This window comes from Labeo rohita, chromosome 23, assembly GCF_022985175.1.
Source record: "Labeo rohita strain BAU-BD-2019 chromosome 23, IGBB_LRoh.1.0, whole genome shotgun sequence".
Lineage (NCBI taxonomy): Eukaryota > Metazoa > Chordata > Actinopteri > Cypriniformes > Cyprinidae > Labeo > Labeo rohita.
In genome coordinates, this window is record NC_066891.1 from 18,322,053 (window position 1) to 18,332,316 (window position 10,264).

The window sequence follows — 10,264 nt, forward strand, 5'->3', positions numbered from 1 at the left end:
GTTTTGTACTTTAGGGTTGTATGTTACATCTAATGTTGTTAAATTGATGTTTATTGCATTATTTCAGTTTCATGTGTTACCATGATTGTGTTTAGTGTTTGTTTTTTCAGTAAATTTTATGATTTTTTTTCTTTTTTGCAGTGTATAACTCGCAGCTGCGACTTTATATCATGCAGTTCTGAGTTCATTTCTCAGAATGTTTGCATCTCACAATTCTGAGAAAAAAAAAGAATTGTGAGATAAAACTCGCAATTGCAAGATAAAAGTCAGAATTGTGAGATGAAAATTCACAATTACCTTATTTTATTTTTTATTCAGTGGCAGAGACAGACTTCCTTATTAAACACTTTGCTGATGTTAAACTAAATAATCGGTTTATTCAAATCCAATAGTAATCGTTTTATTGCAATCCTGATTGCTTTCAAACTGAAAAATAAATAAATAAAACCAAAACTAAAAAATTATTCTAAGTGTAAGATGCAATGCCGCTACCTTTATCATTGCCTGTAAAAGCCCCACGAAAAGATCCAGAGTTACTTGGCTCTCCATCAGGTAGGTCTTCCAGATGAAGGTGAGCAGCTGGGAGGGGCTGACGATACACTTGGAACTGGAGTGGTCCTTCCCTGTCCTGTGCCACTGGTCGGGTCAAAACCAACACCAGCTCAAAGAGGAACACATGCAGCTTCTAGAGAAGAGAAATGAGAAGTAAAATATCTGTGTGGATTGTTTTAGTTTAAACACTGACAGCACTGGAATGATCTGCTATACATTTGTTGAAAAGATAAAACATGAAAATATGCAGTTACCTGTCCTTTAGTACTCTTCAGTTCACCATGGCAGTATAAAAAACGAGATGCCTGGATTTCTGAAACCCTCTGGCTGTCTTCTGAGTAGCACAGTCCCCGTCTGTAAAACTGACACTCAGCCTCTCCAGTTTTAAGATTGACTTCTGTTATAATCCTTTGGATTAGGTCCATCTGAGAGAACAAGAAATAAAATGATATGCTGGTTGCATTGTTACAATATTAGGTGACAGGTCTTGAAAAGTGAATCACTGAATCACTCAACCGATTGTTTACAGGCAAAAATCAAGATAGCTGCATTGCATCTTAACATCCTAGCATTACTGTTTCTCCCATATATTTATATGCCACTTATATGCATTTATATGCTGTATGTGTGAATCATGTAATCAATCACTCAACCATTTTGTTCAAAACACTGATTCATTCAGGAACAAAACAAGTGACTTGGATCCACATCCAATGCTAGAATATATGTGGAAGCATTTAAACTCACCGCCTGTGGCAGTGCTTCCTCGTCCGGATGCTCAGGTGGAGTGCTCTTCTGAATCTCTTTTAACAGCAGAGGATATTTCACCAGCCTGCTGCGAGGCAAGTCCAGAAAATTCCACAAGTCCAGTTTTCTGCTGAAGGATGACTCCTGGCACAGCCGCAAGAAATGCTCAACCCGCCGGTCCTGCTTCTTTTGATCGAGCAGAGCTTTTGCCCCAACCTGATTACAGCAGTATGTGATATACGCCTCCAGACATGGAAACTATGGAAAGACAGCAAAGAGCTTATAACCCACGCAAAAGTTTCTTGAAGTTCAGTGGGTGAACTTTTAAGGCCAGTTTACACCAGGAACAATAACTTCTGTATTTACTACTATAAATATAACTTATATTAGCCTCCACACAAAACCATGACACAATATCCTTCTATTTTTCTATATAAGTGTGTTCTGATTGGCTGTCAATGCGTCATCAGTGGGGAAAAAATGTTAGTCGCTAATAATTTCAACTATATAAGTTTATCTCTATCTGTAAATGTTAAATCAGCTTTCCTATGGAAGCCAGTTTCTGCCACAAAAAAAAAAAAAAAAAAAAATTGGTCATTGTGACTTTTTGTCATACGATTCTTTAAGTTGTTAAAATAAAACAAAGTCAGAATTTCAAGAAATAAACTCAAAATGTGACCCTGGACCACAAAACCAGTCATAAGTGTTAATTTCTCGAAATTGAGATTTATACATTTATACAGATATATCATCTGGAAGCTGATATGCTTTCGACTGATGTATGGTTTGTTAGGATAGGACAATATTTGGCCGAGATACAATTATTTTAAAATCTGGAATCTGATGTTGCAAAAAAATCAAAATACTGAGAAAATCGCCTTTAAAGTTGTCCAAATGAAGTTCATAGCAATGCATATTACTAATCAAAAATTAAGTTTTGATATACTTACGGTGGGAAATTTACTAAATATCTTCACGAAACATGATCTTTACTTAATATCCTAATGATTTTTGGCATAAAAGAAAAATTGATAAATTTGACTCATCCGATGTATTTTTGGCTATTGCTACAAATATACATGTGCAACATAAGACTGGTTTTGTGGTCCAGGGTCACAAATATTTCGCAATTCTGACCTTATATTTCACAATTCAGACATTTATTCAAAATTGTTTTATGAGTTTATATCTTGTAATTCTTTTTTTTTTCTCTAGAATTGTCCAAATTGTGTTATATCTGGCATGTTTTTATGTTTGTATCATGTATGTCTCACAATTCTGACTTTATAACACGCAGCTGTGAGTTATTAAGTCAGAATTGTGAGATAAGTGGGGTTTTTTTTCCCTTTTTAGACACTGGACATCCTACAATTCTGACTTCACATCTTGCAATTGCAAGTATATATCACGCAATTCTGAGGAAAAAAGCCAGAATTGAGTTTTGAGGAAGAGTGTGTTTACTGTATATTTCATTATTCTGAGAAAAAAGTCAGAAGTCAGAGCTTATATCTCACAATTCAGACATTTGTTCTGAGTTTATATCTTGAAATTCTCTGTTTTTTTTGTCTCCAGAATTGTAAGGGAAAAAAGGGCTTCTATACTTCCTCCATCTCCTAGAATTTGAACAATAATTAAAAATGATTTATCATCTTTGTGTGTGAACGGGCCTTTAGAGTTGCATTAGAATTGTGAAAAAAACTCAGAATTGTGAGTTTATATAAAAATTTGGAGTAAAAAAGTTATAATTGCGAGTTCATACCTCACAGTTCTCAGAAAAAAGTCAGAATTGTGAGTTTATATCTCACAATTCCGAGAAAAAAGTTATAATTGCAAATTATATCTCACAATTAGGGATAAGTCAGAATTTTAAATTTCTATCAGAATTCTGAGGAAAAAGTCAGAGTTGTGTGTTTATTTCACAATTCTAAGTAAAAAAAAAAAAATCAGAGTTTATATCTTGAAATTCTGTTTTTTTTTCTCTCCAGAATTGTGAGGGTCAAAAGGGCTTCCATACTTCCTCCATCTCCTAGAATTTGAACGATAATTAAAAATGATGTATCATCCTTGTGTGAACAGGCCTTTAGAGTTGTATCAATAATAATAGAGGCAATGTTTTAAGAAATATGGACTATAACAATGTTTTTTTTTTTTCATCTTTACATATTGGTAGGCTGTCAAACATAAGACTGACCCAGTCCATCATGGTGGGTCCGACTTCTTGCACAGTCTTCTCTGCTCCACGAAGACCTTCAAGACGAGCTAAAAGATCTAAATGCACAGGTAAATAATTGTAAATACATCACTGTGTTTCAAAGAAACAACTACAAAGACTTCACTGACGTTTACCTTCATGAAGTGGTATTAAAGAATCAAGTGTTCCAAATATCTGTCCCAGCTCACTTTCTGTCATGATGTCTAATTTCAGCATTGGTTCATAGTACACCTGTCAGGACAGTCAAAATTAAATTAACTCCCATAAACATGGTAAAAACAAACTTGTTGAATTCTGCACTAACCTTTTTGACTAGACTTAGATCCTCAATGAGCTGTTTTTCACCCTGGGTTAACTCATAGATTACCTGCAGATGAAGAATATAAATTAAACATAAATGAAGGGTAAAAACTGTACAGGTAGTTCTAATCTTATGAGGCCTTGCGTAAGCACAAGATACCACAAATTTGCACACTTTTAGAGCTACGCTCCTGTCACAAGTTACCAGTCAGTTCTGGCAGTATGTGGTGGAGCCTTTCAGAGGAAATTCTGACACTGAAATAGAGAACATGGCCTCGTATACCAGCTCACTTCCTGTTTCACAACTAAGGTAGTGAAGACAGAGTTGGGCAGCTGAAAACTCTTTAAAAAGGTGTTAAGGTACAAAACAACCTGTTTGATGTTTTAAATTGAAGCACAAACATTAAATTTAATTAATTAATAATTAAATTACATCATGCAAAAAAAAAAAAGAACTTTAAAGAGTACGAAGCATTTCTCTGTGTTTTTCAAGCAGCTTTTCACACCTCTTGTCGTTTGATCTCTTTGGTACTGAGCTCAGACTGGCTCAGACTGTCAACTGTGTCACTCCACAGCTGGCTGCTCCGCCGCCGTGGAAATGAAGAGGCCTTCTGACGTGTTCTTATTGGCATTGGGGGCAATGGCCTGGCTTCTGTCCGGAAACTGATAGAACGCTGAGGAAAATTAATATACATTAATATACATAAACACACATTTACTCACGTATGTATGTATGAATGTGAGTATAAATTACTTTTTAAATAAATTATATAAAATTTGTGTATCTATATATTTATCAATAAATATATAACAATAAATAATGTACTTTCTTAGTCAAATACTGGTGTTTATGGAAGCCTGTTTCTCACAGTTCTGAGAAAAAAGTCAGAATTGTGAGTTTATATCAAAATTCTGAGGAAAAAAATCAGAATTGCAAGTTTATATCTCACAATTCTGAGGACAAAAGTCAGAATTATGAGTTTATATCAAAATTCCAAGGGAAAAAGTCAAAATTGGGAGTTTATGTCTCTCAATTCTGAGGATAAAAGTCAGAATTATGAGTTTATATCAAAATTCCGAGGAAAAAAGTCAAAATTTCGAGTTTATGTCTCTCAATTCTGAGGACAAAAGTCAGAATTATGAGTTTATATCTCACAGTTCTGAAGGGAAAAGTCAGAATTATGAGTGTATATCAAAATTCAGAGGAAAAAAGTCAGAATTGCGAGTTTATATCTCACATTTCTGAAGGAAAAAGTCAGAATTATGAGTTTGGATCAAAATTCTGACAAAAGTCAGAATTGTGAGTTTATATCACAATTCTGAGTAAAAATGTTATAATTGCGAGTTTATATCTCAGAATTGTGTGTTTATTTCAAAATTCTGAGTAAAAAAGTCAGAATTGCGAGTTTATATCAAAATTCTGAAGACAAAAGTCAGAATTGCAAGTATACATCATGCACTTCTGAGTAAAAAAGTCAGAATTGTGAGTTTATATCAAAATTCTGAGGAAAAAGTCAGAATTACAAGTTTATATCTCAAAGTTATAAGGAAACAAGTCACAATTATTTACCTTTTTTTATTCTTTATTCAGTGGTGGGAATGTGTGGAGATGAATGAGAAAAGGAAAGCGTGTGCATGACGACATTTATTGTACCTGTATGGACTGCCCCAAGCGTTTCAGTGCAGGGGTCTTCAATGGTGTTATGATACCAGTGACTGAAGCACCTTTGTCAACTGGTTTGACTCTTTTGTTACATGGACCCTAATATGAGACCAACAGCAGAGAATAAGGGTCAAAGTTTAAATGTACTAGTATCATTATGTTTTAATGTATCATTAAAGTAAGCAGATGTTTAAACATGGACTATCAAATATCTAGCTAGCATGCAAAACCATGGCATTCACTGAAACCGCAAAAGTTAACTGACAGTTTAACAATTAAATTTGAGCTTTATCAGACTTTGGTCATGATACTATAATGGTTCATAGACCGTTACTCTGCAGAGCAGAAATGTACTAGAACAAGGATGTATATTAATTTCTGTACCTCAGAATCTTGTATGTGGTCACTGATGGGAAAGTCATCGTCTTCCTGAAAGAGACGTGTAGCGTAGCACAGATGTCAGCACAAGCATATAACCACAAGCAGATGAAAGCACTAAACCTATACATTCTGTTTGAATTGATTCCACCAAATATCAGTAAATATTATACAATAACACAAAAAATTTCACTCACAAATCAGTGAGTGGGTGTTTTTTCAACCACAGCCAGTTTTTTATTAAACATTTTATTTTTTGCTATATTATGGTTGTTATAGTAGATTTGGAAACGCTTTCTAACATTCAGCAGTTTAACCCTTGCCGTAGCCCAAGACTTCATTACTAAAACAAGTCATAAAATAAAAAATAAATTGTAAAATTTATTTAAAAAACTATAATCTAAAAAGCTATAATCATAAATTTATTGCTATGAGCTATGTCAAAATCTCACAAATTATTGCGTAATTCTTAAATCAAGCTGTAATTTTGTCAAATCATTCAAAGGACGTGAATGACTGTGTATTTAGGATGCTTTAAATTTTAGCTATAAACCTAACCCTAGCAAAACTAGGCCGTTTCCACAACGTCATTTCCACCACAGACTATGATCAGACCCAATTTGTGAAACATATGAACGGTTCTGGTTCTAGATTCTAATTTGTTTTTACAGTAAAAGCTGTGTTGACAGCTTTCAGCTGTTTATTATCTCACGAAGTGTTTGATCAGTGCGAGAGTTTATTTTCGAAAAGTCCACCGGGCCAAAAATATCAGTATTTGAAAAAACAGCGACAACGCCAAGTGCGACTGAACTGCTGTCATTCAGAGTGTGTGCATGTAGCGGATTGAGACAGGAAACTGAGTTGTAAAGCTTTTTTTCTTGTCAGCTTTTTACTCACAGCTGAGCACAAGTTGCTTCATTCTTTTACTGTAACCTTCCTTCATTTCCCTTGAAAGATGAGTGCTCTTTTTTAGATGTCTTGTGTAACAGACCAGGAAAGCCATGGATTGTTATGGAGTCACCTGGTCTCAACAAGTTTCCGGTGTAGAGCACAAACAGGTAGACCACTTTCACCCTGTCAGACCCCTTAACCCACAAGCATTAATCTTCATACAAAATCAATAACTGAGTTAAAGCATACAGAGAGAAACTTTAACCGCTGAGTAGATCATCTTTAGATCATCTGAAGACAGACTGACAGGAAATATCGTGGCTGTTTTTGTAACAGATGCTCAAACAATCACATTCGAACATCTAGTACTCTATAAGACAATACTAAAATGATTTACAACATACTTAGATCAGGCATGTTGCATCTTATATTATAGATAACTTACACAGTCCTCCAAGATTCGGGCTGAATTCTCAGCATCACTACTTGGGTCTTGTTTTCTTTTCTTCTGCTCAGAAAACCAACAGATAATACATTTCTCAAAGGAGCAAGACCTACAGTTTAAGGTCTGTCCATTAAAATATGCATGAGATTTATGACCAAAACGAAACTTACCCCTGCAATATCTGACAGGTTGGCGTATGTGAGGAGCCTGTCTCTAGATACAGGAGACCTGAGTAAGAATCAAATAAAGTGCAATTATGACATTTTAAAAGACGTATTATCTTAGGATGTATAATCCAAATTATCACCTGTTGGTTCATTAGTGAACGGCTATTAGACTATAGTGAATTTACATGCCACTACAGCCGATCAGAATGACAGTTAAACACCGAAATGTCTTTGATTTTTAGTTTGAGCGACTGTGAAAAAGCCATACCAGGAAGGTGATGTATCAACCTCCGTCTCTTCAGGTTCCATCTTTTCCTCTCTCATAGCATCTCCAAATGTGCTTATGAAAAGAAACAGCGGTAAACAAAAGAGTGTTACATCAAAAATCAGACCATAAATCTTAGAAGCACCTGTTCCAACTTTTCAAAGTAAAGACAAAAAAGATAATGTGCACTCTCTCCCAGCCCTCCCCTCTTCCTCTTACACTTGCATGTCTGAAACCACATCCTGTGTCAGAAAAAAATGTGTACTTCCTGTTGTCAGGCAGAACGAAGACAAATCAACCTCTCTTAACGCCTCTGACAGATCTTTGAGTCCCCGTGTAATTACGCCAGCCGCATATAACTGAAGAGGACGGAAGTTAAAGCAGATCTTCTGACCTATTTCTGAAAATAAAAAAGTGGTGTCTACTGCTCAGTTGATTATATCATGGCTTGCTCAGTACATGACACAGAAATGTGCCACTAAGATGCCCTTGCGTCACAGTTTTGGCTTGTCTCGAAGCATGTCAGGAAGAAAGTAATACAAGAATACAAAAAAAGAATACAAAGTATGGCCTAAAAGAGACAAGTCATTTTTTCCATCAGATGTCTTGGAAAAAACGTGCTTTAGAAAATGGTGATGGTCAACCTCAGAAGGTTGCGGAATATGTTAGTGGTTTCCACTGCTGTTTATTTACAAGGTTTGTGAGTTTCATCTAAATAATGTTAGCGTAGCCTAACAGTCAGCAGTCACTCAGTCTCTCTCAGTCAGTTTGGGATCAAATGCTAGTTTGTTAAATGTTTAACTTTAACACTTTTCTTTTCCTTACAATAATGGTTAAATTTGGCAAATGCACTTTTACTGTATTTAATACTTGCTACTTTAGATGCTAGGTTAATTTTAAACAAAGTCAAATGCATTAAAAAGGGTTAGGGTTAAAATTTTACATGTTCTTGAAAAGTGACATAACCACATGAAGTACACCCACAAGCGCATGAAAGATAAGCTGCAGAACAATTCTGTAATGTGATGAGAGCAAATATGTAAAATTAAAACAGCACCACAAACACAAAATATGAAGCACATAGTGGCAGTAAACACTTGCAGCTTTGCAGGAGGGATGAAATAAATCAGTAGAAAAAGGGGGAGAAGTACAATGTATGTGTTGATCATTTAATTTACAATAAAACTGTGATTTAGAGCACTGTGTAAGAGCCAAACTGGAGTAAATTTAAATCAAAAAGGTTAATGTCATGAAATGGGCCAGTGAAAGTGGAGTGCATGAAAACGCAATTTTCTCAACTGGTTAGAATGCTATTATCTAAATTCAAAGCCTAATAAAATGTTGACCCAAATTACTTATTTCTGCTATATATTGTTGATGTCAAATATTAAAAGGGAGGTCTAATGCTATGCATTCTGACTTATTTACACTGTTAAAGGCCACCTATTATGCAAAATTCACTTTGACACACTCTAAAAAATCCTGGGTTAAAAACAACCCAACTTGTGTTATTTGGCAACCCAGCGCTGTGTAAATATTGGACAGAACACATGCTAGGTTATTTTGACCCAGCTTGGGTTAAATGTTTTTACCAAACATACTGTTTTTTTTTTTTATTTAAGTCAACTATTGTTTAAAAATTATTATATTGCTAGTTTATCAAAAAATGAACATTTATTAATAAGCAAGAACACAGACAAAATACAAGGCAAATTGAATTTATTTGTGTGAATACAAGCATTTTAGACATAACAAATGTAACATTTAAAAGTTGAATTTTAATTTTAGTCTTTTTAACCATTCTCTGTAATCATTTTTTACTGAAATAGCGATAATTCTCACGTGCCGCCGAAATCTGAACCAGTGAAGGGCTGCTGTTCGCTGGGGTAACGGCGAAATTCAGACCGGCAAATCAGTGGCGCTAAGAACCGCTCTTTCCTGTAGAGGACTCAAAAAGCCAGCGCTCTGACTGACTGTAACTCAGCAGCTGGGTTGTTTCGTCAGAGACAGGCTTAACCCAGCTGTTGGATAGAAAAAAAATAACCTTTAAAAAAATTCCTAACAATTGGGTAACAAAAAACTACCCAGCACATGGGTAAAAAATATTGAAAATAACCCAATAAAATGACCCAACAAGTTTAACCCAGCATTTGGGTTAAAAAAATAACCCAGCACCAAAAATAACCCAATAAAATGGCTTAATGGGCTGAACCCAGCATTTGGGTTACAAAAGTGCATGTTGTTTGAACATAAATGTGTTGGCAGTGTGTACACAACCAACCTATTCTAATGAAAATCCACCCCCTCCTTTTTGTAATTCTCATAAATCATAAGCAGTGTCTCAGAACAAGCTGCTCACAGAATCCATAAAAGGTGATGTCACATTTTCCAAGCCCCACCCACGACTGTTGACAACATGAAAAGCTATGAATAAAATGTTAATGTCATCTTGGAATTAAGGTAATTAAGACATGGCGTGAAGGCAGCATAACACTGCTGTATTAGCCAAGACACCTCCCAATCTGCCATGTTAATCTTCAAGCTAGAGCATTTAAAAAGCAGTATTCACGTAAAAAAAGTCTTCTTATTAGAGCTATAGAAGTTCTTCAGTCCAGAACAGTGAGTTTATTTTCTCTTTAAATTT

At 35.2% G+C, this 10,264-nt stretch overlaps 1 protein-coding gene across 1 annotated transcript; it reads right to left on the reverse strand.

The window, feature by feature from the left end:
- Positions 1 to 20: 20 nt before the first annotated feature.
- On the reverse strand, positions 21 to 7,777 carry arhgef3l (Rho guanine nucleotide exchange factor (GEF) 3, like). The gene is made up of 12 exons (XM_051096858.1): positions 7,624 to 7,777; positions 7,359 to 7,416; positions 7,189 to 7,251; positions 5,859 to 5,903; positions 5,466 to 5,573; positions 4,318 to 4,485; positions 3,816 to 3,878; positions 3,646 to 3,742; positions 3,491 to 3,567; positions 1,300 to 1,557; positions 807 to 977; positions 21 to 685 (listed from the first exon to the last, which is right to left on the reverse strand). Exons 1-12 carry the CDS (start codon positions 7,677 to 7,679, stop codon positions 467 to 469), a joined length of 1,383 nt encoding a protein of 460 aa, XP_050952815.1. The 5' UTR covers positions 7,680 to 7,777; the 3' UTR covers positions 21 to 466.
- Between the last annotated feature and the right edge of the window lie 2,487 nt (positions 7,778 to 10,264).

Bases quoted from the DNA above. Each gene is read 5' to 3' on its own strand.
- arhgef3l (XM_051096858.1), bottom strand. From the start codon at position 7,679: ATGAGAGAGGAAAAGATGGAACCTGAAGAGACGGAGGTTGATACATCA. The intron at 3,743-3,815 runs GTTAGTGCAGAA...CTGTCCTGACAG, and splicing joins ATCTAAGTCTAGTCAAAAAG to GTGTACTATGAACCAATGCT. The intron at 978-1,299 runs GTGAGTTTAAAT...TTGTTCTCTCAG, and splicing joins AGGAAGCACTGCCACAGGCG to ATGGACCTAATCCAAAGGAT.